Source organism: Argopecten irradians, chromosome 1 (genome assembly GCF_041381155.1).
Source record: "Argopecten irradians isolate NY chromosome 1, Ai_NY, whole genome shotgun sequence".
Classification (NCBI taxonomy): Eukaryota; Metazoa; Mollusca; class Bivalvia; order Pectinida; family Pectinidae; genus Argopecten; species Argopecten irradians.
Window position 1 is genome coordinate 65,551,101 of NC_091134.1, and position 17,260 is coordinate 65,568,360.

Genomic DNA, 17,260 nt, shown 5'->3' on the forward strand with positions numbered 1-17,260 from the left:
TTAAGATAACATAAAACATACTCCAATGGCTCGATCCTCACATTAGTTTTCTAAAATGCTCATAAATAGAAAGGATAAACATATAGCAGGTACACGTATACACCACATGTTGAACGACACATGTAATATCTTGGGTTCCGTCGATATTCAAAACACAACTCGTGCAAATGGCGGTGATCTTACTACTAATTTATTCTAATAGTAAAACCCGGAAACCGGATACAGAGTTCCGGACGTCATCCTAAAAGCGGACAACAAGGTTACACATGATATAGCGACAACACACCTTGAACAATTAATGTCACTACACTACACTACACTCCTCCCCCTTTTAACGTTAATGTTCCTGACACAGAGCACAGTGTGTATCGTTCAGAACTCTTTAAAGTCATTCACAAACTTGCTGAACAAATCAACTTACACTGTCAATAAAAAAAATTATCCTCAAAAGACCTACTTGATCTTCATTATCTTTTTCCAAAATTTAACGTTTTATCAAAACTCTTAGAAAAACACTTTAAACACAGTTAATATTATTTAACACAATCAACAGTTCACAGATCAAGTCTTGGTGGTGCCTGGCGCGTCCTTGGTGGATTGCGGCGTACAGGAGTCATCGGACTGGGATTTGGCGGGCTTACAATAGGCATAGGACTGGTGGTGGGAGCTGGCAGAACTCCTTTTGGACTACTGTCATTATGTGTTACTTTTGCCGGAGAGGGCATCGCTGGTGGTTCCTTTACATTTAGAGATTCTGGCGGTAAAGAAACGACTAGTTTCGGAGATCTAGCGATTGTCTCGGGTAACACAAATGGACTGTCGTTTGTCATAGGCACTTCCTCATTTAACAGTTCTTCCCCCGATGCTAAGATGTGATCGACATGTGCGTAACGAATGTTTGGTCCGACGCGCACGAGGTACGTAAGAGGACCTAATTGCTTCACAATCTTGCCCGGAATCCATTTCTCATGACCCCCACGGAAATTCCTAACACGTACAGTCTGCTTAGGTGAGAATGTTCGAACATTGACGCGTCCTTTGTCATGTTGGCGTTTCTGTTCGGCTTGCTTACCTGCCACATGCCTTCCTAGATTTGGTTTCAGCATTGATAACTGGGTTCGGATTTGTCGCTTAAGAAACAATCAGCGGGCGATACTCCAGTTACCGAATGCGGTGTGGATCGATACTTCAGCAAGAAATTACCGAGTCTATGCTGAATAGAAAGCTGACCATTCCCATCAAAAACTTGCTTCTCGAGCGCACGCTTAAGTATCTGTACCGATCGTTCGGCAGCTCCGTTGGAAGCGGGATGGTACGGTGCCACGAGCGTATGCTGCACTCCGTTTTTGCTAAGGAACAGTTCAAATTCACTGGATGTGAATTGCGGCCCATTGTCGGAGACAATCTCCTCTGGTAGACCATACGAACTAAACAGTGAACGCAGAGCCTCAATCGTTCTACTAGCGGTGGTCGTTGTCATATGAGTCACCTCGATCCACTTTGAATGACTATCAATAACGACCAAAAAGTTTTGTTTGTTTTTCTCCGCAAAGTCTATATGTAGACGTTGCCACACACGTGTAGGCCATGACCAGGAATGAAGCGGAGCTACCGGAGACATGTTTCGCGTAGCCTGACAAGCACTACAGGCTTTCACCATGCTCTCAATGTCTTTTTCCAAATTAGGCCACCACAGATAACTCCGGCCTAGCGCTTTCATACGACTCATTCCAACATGCTGGTCATGAAAATCTGACAGAAGTCTCTCGCGATAAGTTGGCGGTATAACAACACGCAAACCCCACAACACGCATCCTTGCTCACTTGACAGTTCATCTTTGCGTTGGAAATACGGCTGTAGATCGCTATCTGATGTATAATTCGGCCATCCCATAAGGGTGTAGTCAAGTACTTTCGAGAGTACAGGGTCGCGTCGTGTCTCTGTCGCTATATCATCAGACATAATCGGCAAGTCGTCCAGTAGTGTGAAATGGTAAATGTCAAATTCTTCAGACTTCTCATCAGACTTGAGTGGCAAGCGCGATAATGCATCAGCATTCACATGATCCTCGGATTTCCGGTATACAATATCGTACTGATACGCAGATAAGATGAGAGCCCACCTCTGCATGCGAGCAGCAGCTAACGTCGGAACACCGTTCTTCGGACCCAGAATCGTTGTTAACGGTTTGTGATCAGTCACTAACGTAAACCTACGGCCATAGAGGTACTTGTGAAATTTCCTGACCCCGAACACTAACGCGAGTGCCTCTTTCTCGATTTGGGCATAGTTCTTTTCACTCTTCGAAAGTGTCCTCGATGCATAGGCTATCGGTCGTTCCTCACCAGTTTCGCTGATATGGGAGATCACAGCTCCTAATCCGTAGGCAGACGCGTCACAAGCCAATCTCAAAGGCTTGTTGATGTCGTAATGTACTAGAACACGCTCATTGGACAACTGAAACTTACATGCTTTGAACGCTTCTTCACAATCTGATGTCCAGTTCCATGGTTTGTCTTGCCTCAACAGCTCATGTAATGGCTGGAGCGTAGTCGAGAGATTTGGAAGATACTGACCATAATAGCCCGAGAAACGATTTCAGTTCAGTTACATTCGTTGGACTTGGTGCTTCCTTAATTGCTTTGACTTTAGCCTCGGTAGGGTGAATTCCATCATTGTTAACCCTATGGCCCATATAAACCACAGAATCTTGCATGAACAGACATTTGTCTTTACGCAACCGAACATGGTGCTTGTCGAGTTGGCTCAATACCTCGCTCAGGATTTCTATGTGTTCACGATCGGTCGGAGCGGTTATCAAGATATCGTCTATACGACACATTACATGCGGTATTCCTTGTAGAATTTGATCCATGACTGACTGGAAGATGGCTGGAGCTGACGACACACCAAACGCTAATTTGTGATATCGAAACAGACCTAGATGTGTGTTGATTGTCAGGTATTGCTTTGATTGTTCGTCCAGGCTCAATTGCTGATATGCCTGCGATAGATCCAACTTCGTGAATTTTTGTCCACCGGCTAGTTGAGCAAACATCTCTTCCACATTTGGTAGTGGATATTGCTGTTCGTCCAGACACCTATTCACAGTCACTTTGAAATCGCCACAGAGGCGTATCGATTTGTCCGATTTTGGCACGACAACTATCGGGGTCGCCCAATCGCTTCGCTCGACTCGCGATAAAGCCCCTTCGCTCTGTAGTCGTTCGAGTTCTTTCTCAACGCGTTCCTTCAATGAGAAAGGCACCGGTCTTGCCTTACAAAAAATCGGCTGCGCACCATCTTTGACCTTGACCTGCGCTTTGAACTCGGTTATGGTTCCTAAACCCTTTTCAAACAGTTTATGATGCTTTGCCAGCAGTTTGTCGACTTCAGATTTCACACCATCGGATTTCGGATAACGCTTCAAGGCAAAAATACTTGGCCAGTCTAACTTCACGTGTTTAAGCCAGTTTCTACCTAGCAATGACGGTCGATCGCCACAAACAACACGTAATGGTAACACATAATTCTGACTACCATAGTTCACTGGAACTGATATCTCACCAAGTAAAGGTACGCGTCCTTCACCGTAGTCTCTAAGCCTTACGGTCGGTTTTTGCAAGGGCAGATGAGAAAAGTACCGGTCGTACACATTCTCCGCGCACACGGTTACTGCCGCACCCGTATCGATCTCGAACTCGACCGGATTACCGTCCAGCTTTAGATTTACCTTGTATCCTGAATTGTCCGAATCATTCACTGAATATAGTCCAAATAAGAATCCATCTTCATCGTCATTGTCCCTGTCACATTCCTCTACTTCGACATACTTATTCTGAGCACCTACATGACCTTTGGACCTTTTGTTTGGACATTTTTTCCCGATATGTCCAATCTGCTGACAAGAGTAGCACTTCTCTTTGATAAACTTACAGTCCGACTGTGCATGCTTTCCTCCACACCGAAAACACGACTTCAGATTGTCCGGCTTTTTAGACTTCTCACTTTGACCTAGTTTCAAAGATTTTCCCATACGACTCCGATTAGACTTACGGTTTACATAATTGACCGTCTGGGTTACCAATACAGGCTGTCCAATCTCCTCTGTGTTTTTGGTCGCCATCTCTACAGCTAACGCTATCTCGGTTGCCTTGGCAAGATCCAAATCTTTTTCGGCCAACAGTTTCTTTTGGATTACCTCACTCATTAACCCGCAAACCAGTCTATCACGTAGGGCTTGATTAAAAAAATCTTGAAAGTCACAGTCTTTGGCTAATTTCTAAAGACTCACAACATAATCAGACACGGATTCCCCCACTTGCTGTTTCCTACTGTGAAACTTAAACCGTTTAGCAATTACGAGGGGTTTTGGGGCGAGATGTCCTGACAATGCAGTCTTTATTTCATCATAGGACTTCGTACTTGGGAGGTCTGGGGTCAGAATTTTTCTCAATAACGCGTATGTGTCAGCCCCTACCACGGCTAGAAACACAGCAACACGTTTATCATCGGCAATGTCATTGGCTGCAAAAAATTGCTCGAGCCGTTCGATGTAACAATGGAAATTTTCTTTCCCCTCCACGAACTCGCCTATCCGTCCTACTTTCGCCATAGTGCTTATCTACATAAACACTGAGTTGGTTATTCGACAAAATCAGCCTCGTCGCCAGTTGTAATATCTTGGGTTCCGTCGATATTCAAAACACAACTCGTGCAAATGGCGGTGATCTTACTACTAATTTATTCTAACAGTAAAACCCGGAAACCGGATACAGAGTTCCGGACGTCATCCTAAAAGCGGACAACAAGGTTACACATGATATAGCGACAACACACCTTGAACAATTAATGTCACTACACTACAACACACATAAGTCATATCTAGTATATCAACATAAGAGCACAACGTTCAACTTGGACATGCTCGGTTTCTCTACTTAGTATCAAGATAGTGTCATTAAGTGGGACGTTCGAAGCAGACTGGTGTCGTTCATTGGAGTATGAACAAACATAGTGAAGTGGCATATAGAATAGTTTAAACTTCACTGAGAATCAGAACGACACCCAAGGTAGGTAGCTTTCATGTTATGGTGCAAGGGTGTGTGTGAGAGGGGGAGGGATATGAATGTGAACACCAATATACGATGACTAAATGTATATAGACTTGTGAAGTACGATGCTCTGCTATTCTTTGACGGTGACAATATAACAAGCTGATATTTACTTGCATTGTCCCAAAACAGACAAGTAGTGTCATACATGAAAACATTTCTTTCAAAACTTCTCCAATATTAACAGTTAGCAGGTTACAAGGTTAACGTATGACTGTCGAACACTGTTATCACTTTAGAATACAGTATATATGACCAGCTTTAAAAATAACTTCTAAGCGTGTGTTGAGATACTCATGCGTGCAACATTGCTGTGACCATTCTATACATTCAAATTCAAGTTCAAGTTTCTTTATCTCATGGCCCATAGGTAAACATACATACATGGCCGCAGTATAATACTGCCAGATCGACAGACGACCCTTAACCACGTCCTCAAATGCATTCCTTATCACCTCTTAAGAAAGCTATAATCACTGGAATTACTGTCAAATGATAGTTCTTTTCACACTGTCAGATAAATCCTTACAGTTATAAATATATAATGTTCCGTAACTTGGCGAAAAATTTGACATGCTATGTTGTCTTCGATAATCTATTGAAAAACAGCAGGTGTGATGACTTAAGCTGTGAAAATCATTCAAATGGACAGACAAACATGTATGATGCCTTATAAACATTAGTTATAACACAGAATATGTGCCTTATGTATGCTTAGATCAAACCATAACTGCAGAAAGCACTTTATAATTACTAATTATAATTGGTAACTCTGTAAATATAAGAATTGAAATTGTAGACCACAACTTGACTTCATGAACTCATTTTATTGTGATGTAGATGTACATTGTATAAAGATTTTTGGCAGTGTTGCCAAAATTATTTTCAGTTCTCGTTTTTACTTATAAAATTAAAACCTATGCATTGCAAGTACTGTAATACTAAAAATGGTGGCCATTTGTGATAACGAATACACTGTTAAGAGCGTTTCTACATTCATGAGTATGAAAGCTAGGGCATATATAATTTTAATATAAAATTGCTTTCAAAAGACATGTTTAAGGCGTCAATTGTACCGTTACGGAAAGTAGATATAAACGAAGTATAAAAGATTAAAATGCATTGCGTATGTATTTAGTTAGAGTACACACCTACGTGTTACGATATGGGTAGGTACTGAGAGAACGTAGATACAGCTGATCGAATGGACTGCGACACGACTTGCCAACATTGATTTTTTTTATTTATATTTTTATGTTATAATTAAGATAACATAAAACATACTCCAATGGCTCGATCCTCACATTAGTTTTCTAAAATGATCATAAATAGAAAGGATAAACATATAGCAGGTACACGTATACACCACATGTTGAACGACACACATAAGTCATATCTAGTATATCAACATAAGAGCACACCGTTCAACTTGGACATGCTCGGTTTCTCTACTTAGTATCAAGATAGTGTCATTAAGTGGGACGTTCGAAGCAGACTGGTGTCGTTCATTGGAGTATGAACAAACATAGTGAAGTGGCATATAGAATAGTTTAAACTTCACTGAGAATCAGAACGACACCCAAGGTAGGTAGCTTTCATGTTATGGTGCAAGGGTGTGTGTGAGAGGGGGAGGGATATGAATGTGAACACCAATATACGATGACTAAATGTATATAGACTTGTGAAGTACGATGCTCTGCTATTCTTTGACGGTGACAATATAACAAGCTGATATTTACTTGCATTGTCCCAAAACAGACAAGTAGTGTCATACATGAAAACATTTCTTTCAAAACTTCTCCAATATTAACAGTTAGCAGGTTACAAGGTTAACGTATGACTGTCGAACACTGTTATCACATTAGAATACAGTATATGTGACCAGCTTTAAAAATAACTTCTAAGCGTGTGTTGAGTTACTCATGCGTGCAACATTGCTGTGACCATTCTATACATTCAAATTCAAGTTCAAGTTTCTTTATCTCATGGCCCATAGGTAAACATACATACATGGCCGTAGTATAATACTGCCAGATCGACAGACGACCCTTAACCACGTCCTCAAATGCATTCCTTATCACCTCTTGCTACGTCTGCCAAGCTATCACAAAAATGACGGTTGTATCCGTAACTACATCTAGACTAGTAGTCCGCTAAACCTGCCTATATTATTGGGCTTTTTTAATTTTTTTTTTTTTTTTGCCTAATGTATAGTCAGCTCGCGGTACCTCTTAAAAATGTGAAATCGTAGGCCAGATTTGGCCTACGCTACGTCAGCGGCATATTTCTAATATATCGTCCATGCAATGCCGGGAAAACGTACACATACCTTTATATTAGGATCTTATGTACTCCTTTGCCCCCATGTTACATCCCATTTATGAAATTAAACAACTGTGTACAATGAAATACTTCCGAGACCCTTCTATTTCACACATTTGTAATGGCCGCCGTATACACATTTAGTAGAGCCAACGGCAGCCAATCAACTTCGCTTCCGGTTTTATTTTTAAATATCCACGTGTAGTTGAAAGATAAACAAAATTCTACCGTGTATATGCTACATGTATATGCAACGTGAATATCGCGAAAGTGATGCGGTACCAGCAATAGTCGTGTTCAATTTGAATATTTGACAACATGTCGTGTATGTCGACCATGATTTTACTTTAAAAACTCTAACTGGCTAGCATTTTGTTTATCTTTCAACTACACGTGGTTTTTTAAAAATAAAACCGGAAGCGAAGTTGATTGGCTGCCGTTTGCTCTACTAAATGTGTATACGGCGGCCATTACAAATGTGTGAAATAGAAGGGTCTCGGAAGTATTTCATTGTACACAGTTGTTTAATTTCATAAATGGGATGTAACATGGGGGCAAAGGAGTACATAAGATCCTAATATAAAGGTATGTGTACGTTTTCCCGGCATTGCATGGACGATATATTAGAAATATGCCGCTGACGTAGCGTAGGCCAAATCTGGCCTACGATTTCACATTTTTAAGAGGTACCGCGAGCTGACTATATATTAGGCAAAAAAAATTAAATTAAAAAAGCCTAATAATATAGGCAGGTTTAGCGGACTACTAGACTAGTTACCCACATAAGATTACGTGACCTACATGTATCTTATATAGCTCATCATTAGGAACGAAGCCCTAACTTTATTTTGAAAAATATTCTAGACACCAGAGATTGGGAGAACACGTACTTCATTGAGAGATATTTTGAGAATTTGATACATGTGTTTTAAAAATATGCTAATGAGTAATAGCGGCATGTGTAAAGTTGTCATCATTTTTAAATTACACATTTTCTTTAACAAAACATCTTGAAATCATTTAATTATCAGAACAAATCCTGGTTACTTCGCGTGTTAAACTTATTTTATTTTTCCATCCGAGAAATCAAACTGTGTTTACAAATTGTCACACATGTTACTCATGCAATCTCATTGATATTATTGAAGAGGGCCTGTATCGCTCACCTGGTTTATTTAGGAATTATCATCAAAACTTTTTGTAACACTTTGTAAAATATGTTCAATTTTGAATACCCACCCTATAAAAATGTTACCAATGCAATATGGATTCTGTCTAGTAGTTTATATGCAAATAGCCGAATTGACTCTTTTGGACCGGCTCGTCAAGTCCCCGAGGGATCAGCCCAAGCATTTGAATTCCCACTCCATAAGGATGTAACCTATGCAATATGATAATAATAAAAAAATATATATATTATTATTTATATATTATTATGTAACCTATGCAATATGAGTGTTATCCAATGCTTGGTTTGCAGAGAAGAAGCCGTTTATATGAAAACAGACCAATTGATCCCTTTTGCTCCCGCCTCTCAGGCCCCATATGGGGGTCAGTCCAACCATTTGTACAATTTTCAGTTAGTACCTCATAAAGAAGCATATTGACTAAGCATATATTACAAAAATACTCATGGATGTCAGTCTCTCCCTTAGCTATCAGCAACTTTATTTACGAGCATTTTCAATGGCTTTAAATTTACTTTATCAGCCCATAAAGGAAAAATGGCGTCGCCGTTTGTAACGCCGCTTCTGCTTGGATGAGATGACGGCATAATAATTTCTTAGACAAAAAAGTCCCAAAATAAATTTGGAATTTTGAAGAGACAATCTTTAGTAAATTGAAATATAAGGATTAATTTGAATAAATTGTTTATGTTATGGTGATATAACACAAAATTCTGAGTGTACTCTTAATAAACCTAAGTTCTTAAATTCTTAGGTGGCACTTTAACGAAATCAACCGACTAGCAGAAACTCAGTTACATGTAATTACTAGTTTCATAAAAATGCAACGAATATCACCCAAAATTAAGCATGCTAATTATGGCAAATGGTAAAGAAAGTTTCTTTAATATCTTAGTGGACAATGTGATAGCAGATATTTTACATGTAGACCAGTTTATTAACATATAGCATATAAAATGAAAGATAGTATGTCTCCATCAATTGTCTGTTCTATAACTAAATGAAAATGTTCGAAATAAGTCGAAATTGGCCGTGGCGCTGAATTTTTAACATTGGGCAAAATCATTTATGCAACGTCAAATATATATAAGCTTCTACAAAAATATTGTGTTTTGTTACAGTTGCTCGAAGGAAATGAGAAGCTGAAATCAAACTTTTTGTTTCATGTAAACAAATCACGTGATCAAGGATGACCCGGATATCGACTGCTCTGTTGGTGGCCGTGGTGGCTACTGTGGCATATTTGTACATGCGGGCGAATCAGAAGCCTGACCTGTCAGCTACCAAATTAAACAAAACTTATGACTACATTATTAGTAAGTTATGACCGCTATCACCACATGATGCTCTCAAGAGAGGAAGTGTCTTTATTTAACCTACAGTATCTGTTATAAACATCTAGGTAATAGTTTTGGTGCATAGAGCGAAGAAAAAACAGCACCAGTAAACCCTTCACTGAAGATCCCACTTAATCTCTATATACATACATGTATGTAGTATTATACCTATATTGGTGTTGATGTATCAATTTCATTCGTTAGTATAAATATGGTGATTATAAAAGATTAGGTTATTAATGGTTACAGTTAAAATCCCAATATCGTAAATATGCGATAGTTTGATTATTACCTTCAGTGACCGAGGATGAGACTCCTCCTGACTATGTTTTATAAAACATAAATATATTAGTTTTTAGGCCATTGTCACTGTGCATTGCTTGACAACGGTAGTTAGATTTAATGAAAAACCTAAAGGAAAACGTTGATATAATAGCTAAGATTAAAAATTTGTAATATCCCCACTAAAAATAGTAAAAGTTCGAAAAGTAGAGAAAAGATCCCTCTTTCCATTGTCAAACGTAGATCATTCTTTGGTGGGCGCCAACATAACTTTGATGTTGTTTTTCATTGAGTTGGAGCTGGGTCTTCGGGCGCTGTATTGGCTAACCGACTCTCGGAGGACAAGGCTATTAATGTTCTTCTCCTGGAGGCTGGGGGAGAGGAAGAGGAAAATCCTCTCATTTCTGTTCCCGTGGCCGCAATTGATACACAAAAGACGGAACAAGACTGGATGTACTACAGTGAACCACAAAACAACGCTTGTAAAGCTTTAAAGGAAAACGTAAGTACTTTATGTTTGAAAGTGTTCTTAGGCACAATTTGGACCTTAAGATAACGATAAATTATGTATATCATCCACATATGAATGAACTGTTGTGTTAGTAGTCGTCAAAGTAGACGTCTCAACAATAATAAAAATATCATAATTTCCACAAAAATGATACAAAGAAAAGTTATTTCATCGATTATTTCTTAGAACAAAATTCAATACTAAATAACTATCGCATATAAACGTCAATGTAAAACGAAATATTTCGACATATGTCAAACTTTTTTAAACACGTGTTGAATTGTGTTTTGTTTAATTTAGAGAAGCTATTGGCCACGTGGCCGTGTGCTTGGAGGAAGCAGTGGACTAAACTGGATGGTGTACATGAGAGGAAATCGTCATGACTTCGACAGCTGGGCCAAAGAGGGATGTGAAGGCTGGAGCTATAGAGATGTTCTACCATACTTCATTAAGTCAGAGAAAGTCGAAATACCCGAGTTCAAAACATCACGTAAGAATATGGTTTTGTTTGTGATGAATTAGAAAAAGTAGAACATCAAGTAAGTTATCACAAAGGATTGAAATTTGGAAGATTAATCATAATTGGAAATGAAATTTCGTTGCTATTGGTTTATATTTGCATAATGTATTAAATAAAAATAGAAATGTACGTATTATGTTGTAAGAAAAACAATGATTTTCAATGTTTTTAGCCTACCACGGTAAGAATGGACCCCTATATGTTAGTGGACCTACCCAGACTATTCTGGAGGAGAAATACATCCAGGCCGGCCAACATTTAGGCTATAACCTCGTGGACTGTAACGGAGAAGATCAAATCGGTAGGAAATCATACATCGAATATGACATCAAAAATGATTGCAATATAATCTAGGAATGACAGGAATTGTACATGATAAATCAAATCATTTCTCATGAAAATATTGCAGTTTTCATTAAACTAGATTTATTTCTGTAGGTATATAGTTGCAGTTCAAAAGCTGATTGCATTTGTTGATGAGAAAAAACTCAATAGTATGCATATAAGGTTCTGGAGGAGTTCCTAATCACAACAAAATGTTCACGACATGTGGAAACCAGTTTCTGCCTTTTCCGGTCTTTTTTATTACCTTAACTATCTTAAGGACTAAAATAAAAAGTAAAATAAACAATAATTCCATACTATCCTTTTAATACCAGGATTTTGCAGGATGCAAGCGACAATACACAATGGAGTTAGATGGAGTACTTATCAAGCCTTCCTAAAGCCTGCCATATCAAGGCCAAATCTGCACGTGGCCACACGTTCCTTCGTAACCAAGGTAAAAGAAAAAACATTTTCTATACATTTATAAACATGGATATCCTTCTATGTTTTATCATCTGTAATTTTTGATAAGCTTTTGGTGCATTTTTTTTCTATGTATAAAAAATGAGGTGTTCGTCATTTGTACAATTCTTTGACATGCTATATAAAAAATGAAATGATAATCAAAATTATAAAATGAGAGTATCTGATACCAACTCTTGTCACTATCTGACGTCACGATGACGTAACAGGTGATAATAGAGAACAAGCGAGCTGTAGGAGTGGAGCTGATCAGACGGAATAAGAAGATGAGAGTGTACGCCAATAAGGAGGTGATACTGTCAGGCGGGGCTGTCAACTCTCCTCAGCTACTGATGCTGTCAGGGATTGGACCAAAGGACCACCTCAAGGAGCTCGGGGTATGTCCATGATTCAAGATATCCAATCTTAACTTCTGTATTGGGTTTTACCCATCCAATTATACTTTTGATTTTCTATTCCTATTACATTTATTTCCATTCCATTTGATTATTCTCTTTTTTTTATTATGCTTTCATTTTGCTTTATATTTTCGATTGTCACGTAATGATATGATTTTCTTTTTCTTGCCTATATTTTTATTGCGAACAACATTTTGTCTTGTTTGCTATTTTTCATTTTCTATCTTTTAATTTCAAATCTATGTTACAGTTTGTGATGATTTCTATATTGTTCCCACGCCCCTAGCCCACGATTAGATGTGTTTGGATCTGATGATTTCTATATTGTTCCCACGTCCCTAGCTCACGATGACATGTGTTTTTGGATCTGATGATTTCTATATTGTGCCCAGGATGACATGCTTTTGGATCTGATGATTTCTATATTGTTCCCACGCCCCTAGCTCACGATGACATGTGTTTGGATCTGGTGATTTCTATATTGTTCCCACGCCCCTAGCTTACGATGACATGTGTTTGGATCTGAAGATCTCTATATTGTTCTCATGCCCCTAGCCCAAGATGACATGTGTTTGGATCTGATGATTTCTATATTGTTCCCACGCCCTTAGCCAACGATGACATGTTTTTGGATCTGATGATTTCTATATTGTTCCCACGCCCTTAGCCCATGGTGACATGTTTTTGGATCTGATGATTTCTATATTGTTCCCACGCCCTTAGCCCACGATGACATGTTTTTGGATCTGATGATTTCTGTATTGTTCCCACGCCCCTAACCCACGATGAGATGTGTTTGGATCTGATGATTTCTATATTGTTCCCACGACTTTAGCCCACGATGATATGTGTTTGGATTTGATGATTTCTATATTGTTCCCACGCCCCTAGCCCAAGATGACATGTGTTTGGATCTGATGATTTCTATATTGTTCCCACGCCCCTAGCCAACGATGAGATGTGTTTGGATCTGATGATTTCTATATTGTTCCCACGCCCCTAGCTCACGATGACATGTGTTTGGATCTGATGATTTCTATATTGTTCCCACGCCCCTAGCTCACGATGACATGTGTTTGGATATATGATTTCTATATTGTTCCCACGCCCTTAGCCCATGATGACATGTGTTTGAATCAGATGATTTCTATATTGTTCCCACGCCCCTAGCCCACGATGACATGTGTTTGGATCTGATGATTTCTACATTGCTCCCACGCCCTTAGCCCACGATGAGATGTGTTTGGGTCTGATGATTTCTATATTGTTCCCACGACTTTAGCCCACGATGATATGTGTTTGGATTTGATGATTTCTATATTGTTCCCACGCCCTTAGCCCACGATGACATGTTTTTCGATCTGATGATTTCTATATTGTTCCCACGACTTTAGCCCACGATGAGATGTGTTTGGATCTGGTGATTTCTATATTGTTCCCACGCCCCTAGCCCACGATGAGATGTGTTTAGATCTGATGATGTCTATATTATTCCCACGCCCCTAGCCCACGATGACATGTGTTTGGATCTGATTATTTCTATATTGTTCCCACGCCCCAAGCCCACGATGACATGTGTTTTGATCTGATGATTTCTATATTGTTCCCACGCCCCTAGCCCAAGATGACATGTGTTTGGATCTGATGATTTCTATATTGTTCCCACGCCCCAAGCCCACGATGACGTTTTTTTGGATATGATGATTTCTATATTGTTCCGACGCCCCAAGCCCATGATGACATGTGTTTGGATCTGATGATTTCTGTGTTTTACTTACGCCAATTTTCAACACTATAGCAATTTGGAACATTTAGATATCACAATAGATATACCGTTATATACTAATATTTACTTTGTCCATTAGATCCCCGTCGTGGCTGACCTTCCTGTTGGTAACAATCTACAGGACCACATACTTATACCCGTCGTGCACGCCATCAATATCACCGCGTCATTGACGGAGCAGAAGCTGACCGGTTTATCAACAATACTTCAATACCTTCTGCTCAAGTCAGGTACGCTTTTAAACTAATTTCCCACCTCCGAAAAATCTCTTCATTGTAACAGTTTAACAAATAGCGTCAGCGAGAGTAACACATTATAATGAGGTGCATAAAATCATTTTGAATATCCCTACGTATACTTTATGATCAATAAGATCGCGCAATATGATAATACAGTAATTGCCTTATTTAAGGTCACCTGGCGGCGTCCTCATTAGAGGGGATGGCATTTGTGTACACGGATGGATCTACCAAGGACGCTGGGCGAGGTCCAGACGTACAGCTGCATTTCATAACAGTCGGTGTGTCACAGCGCACACGGATTAACAAAAGAGGGAAAAGCGCATGCTCCGTTCAATTATAAAGATGATGTGAGTATTACACAAGATAGAATTAATGGATGAGCTGAATTAGGATACTTTGCCTATCAGTCAAATTTTAATAAATATTGCCATGCTTTAATTAAGTTAGAATAGATTCTAGATAAATTGCCAATTAATTAATATACACTTTGTATTTCAATTAAGATCATGGATACGATCTTTTCCTACGACTCCTCCGCCGAAACGGTGTCATTTTTACCGACCCTCCTCCATCCCAAAAGTAAAGGAACGATCCGCCTTAGGAGCTCAGATCCATTTGATCATCCCCTCATACAGCCAAACTACCTGGAACACACAGATGACGTGAAAACACTAATAGCAGGTAGGATAAAACAAAAACCGTCGATTCTTCTGAACTAAGCAACTATTGAAATCAGATTTGATTACACTTTCCTTGTTTAATCGATTTTAACGATTTTGTTATTCTGACATTATTCAAGTTTTAAGACAAACTGTCAACATCGTATCACAAACTATATGCCTACTGCTGTAGACGTTAATTAATCAAACAAACAAACTGATAAACAGATGAAGTGGCAATATAGTACATATATAGTACTGTGCCCTTTCCTGTTTGATTTGGACGTGTTCAAATCATATTCAGACTTAATTATGTCTACTACAATATGTCGTTAATGATTGGTATATTTTAATGTATTTTATTGATTTTGAACATAACACTTACATAACAAATTAATATGCATATCAACAGGAACGATCACACTATATATAACTCTACTAGAAATTAATTGCAGCTTATGTGCATTTTCCAATAACCTGATTTATATTACCCATCAGGGATGAGAATTATAGAAAGACTTGTAGACACACCAGTATTGAGACACATTGGAATGGAGGAAACAAGCAAATCATCAATGGCGGCCCAGGTCTGCAAGCAACACGCTTTTCGGTCGGATGCATTCTGGGAGTGCTACATACGTCATTACACTCTGACAGTTTACCATCCAACAACTACATGTCGTATGGGTGCTACTGATGATCCAACAGCCGTGGTAGATCCCGCCCTCCGGTAGGTCACTCTATATACATGTACTAACATAAGACATGGCCAATATTAAATAAATTCCGTCCTATAACTTACGAGGAAACCTTCGTTAGAAATAATGTTATCATTATCATATTATGTATGTTGCCAGTTTTAAGTAAGTGGGCAACAATGAATGGCTATGTCCATATTGTTCTTTAACACAACAAAAACATGTAGACAACATCAGTATTGAGTAATCATGTTGGAATTGGAAAATGTTCTGGTATCCGTCAAAATGTGTTAAGGTTCTTAATATGAATAAATAGATAACTGGATATATTTATGTTTTAACTTTAACATAAACCATAATTGTATATATCATTTTGTATGATCAGGAAAATGTGATCTGCTTACTTGCAGGGTCAAGGGGATATCTGGACTACGGGTCGCCGACGCGTCGGTGATGAGGAACGTCCCATCGGCCAACACTAACGCCGCCAGCATAATGATTGGTGAAAAAGCTGCCGACATAATTAGAGGGAAGGACACAGTGAAAGATATCAAACAAATTTTACAAAAAGTGAAAGTTTGATAAAGTGTTGATCTAAGATAACTAGTCATTAAATGTGAATTGCAAAGTTTTTTTTGTATTCCAATAGGTCGTTCGGCGAGTAAATGAAAGGACTGGTCATGTATCTGAAATTAATCTTTAAGTCCTATTATGGTTCTATGGTTGTTCTACAAACTAAACATCGATGATCCTTATGAATTTCTCTTTACTTAATTTTGTTCAAATATGTACACTTTCGAAAAAAATGCATAATATATAAATAGAACACGTAAATGTTTTGTCTGAAAAAAACCTATGTGTCTATACGTACCCGGATGATCACCAAGTAAATCTCAGCGACACCTCGGGTGCTTTCAAATGACCAACAATTATGAAGAACTATTTTCCATGACATTATGCCCATCAATCGCACTTGTTATACGTCATTATATGTAATGTTGCATTTAATTTGTGTATGTTAGTACGTAAAATCAGACCATTCAGCTTTAACAACATATTCGATAGGTATAGGATGTTTGATATCGTCCTTACCTGAATATCTGAAAAAGGTTTTGAAAGTCAGTCATAAAAGAAACTCACTAAAGCCCAATTTGTGACTTTTGTCTCACTTGATTAGGGAAAATTGCATTTCAAACTTTTGATAACTACCAATTACGTTAGAGCTGTACTGTATATTGTCCGATGTATTAATCATGTTTCAAAATAAATTAAAATATGAAACGTAATTGTGTTGTTATATTTTAGCTAAAAGAAAGATAAATAATTTATTGAGCTCCCCAGACAAGCGATATCACTCTACACTTAATCACCTGCATACAGAGGGTGACCAACA

The 17,260-nt window shown here is 38.6% G+C and overlaps 1 protein-coding gene across 1 annotated transcript; it reads left to right on the plus strand.

Moving 5' to 3' along the window:
- The first annotated feature begins 6,494 nt into the window (after positions 1-6,494).
- Positions 6,495-17,148, plus strand: LOC138305676 (L-sorbose 1-dehydrogenase-like). The gene is given in 13 exon segments (XM_069245969.1): positions 6,495-6,699; positions 9,746-9,940; positions 10,537-10,745; positions 11,055-11,244; positions 11,447-11,575; positions 11,934-12,055; positions 12,294-12,461; positions 14,348-14,498; positions 14,681-14,781; positions 14,783-14,857; positions 15,014-15,191; positions 15,668-15,899; positions 16,278-17,148. Coding segments are annotated over 12 exon segments (1,854 nt in total). The 5' UTR covers positions 6,495-6,699; positions 9,746-9,813; the 3' UTR covers positions 16,450-17,148.
- The last annotated feature ends 112 nt before the right edge of the window (positions 17,149-17,260 follow it).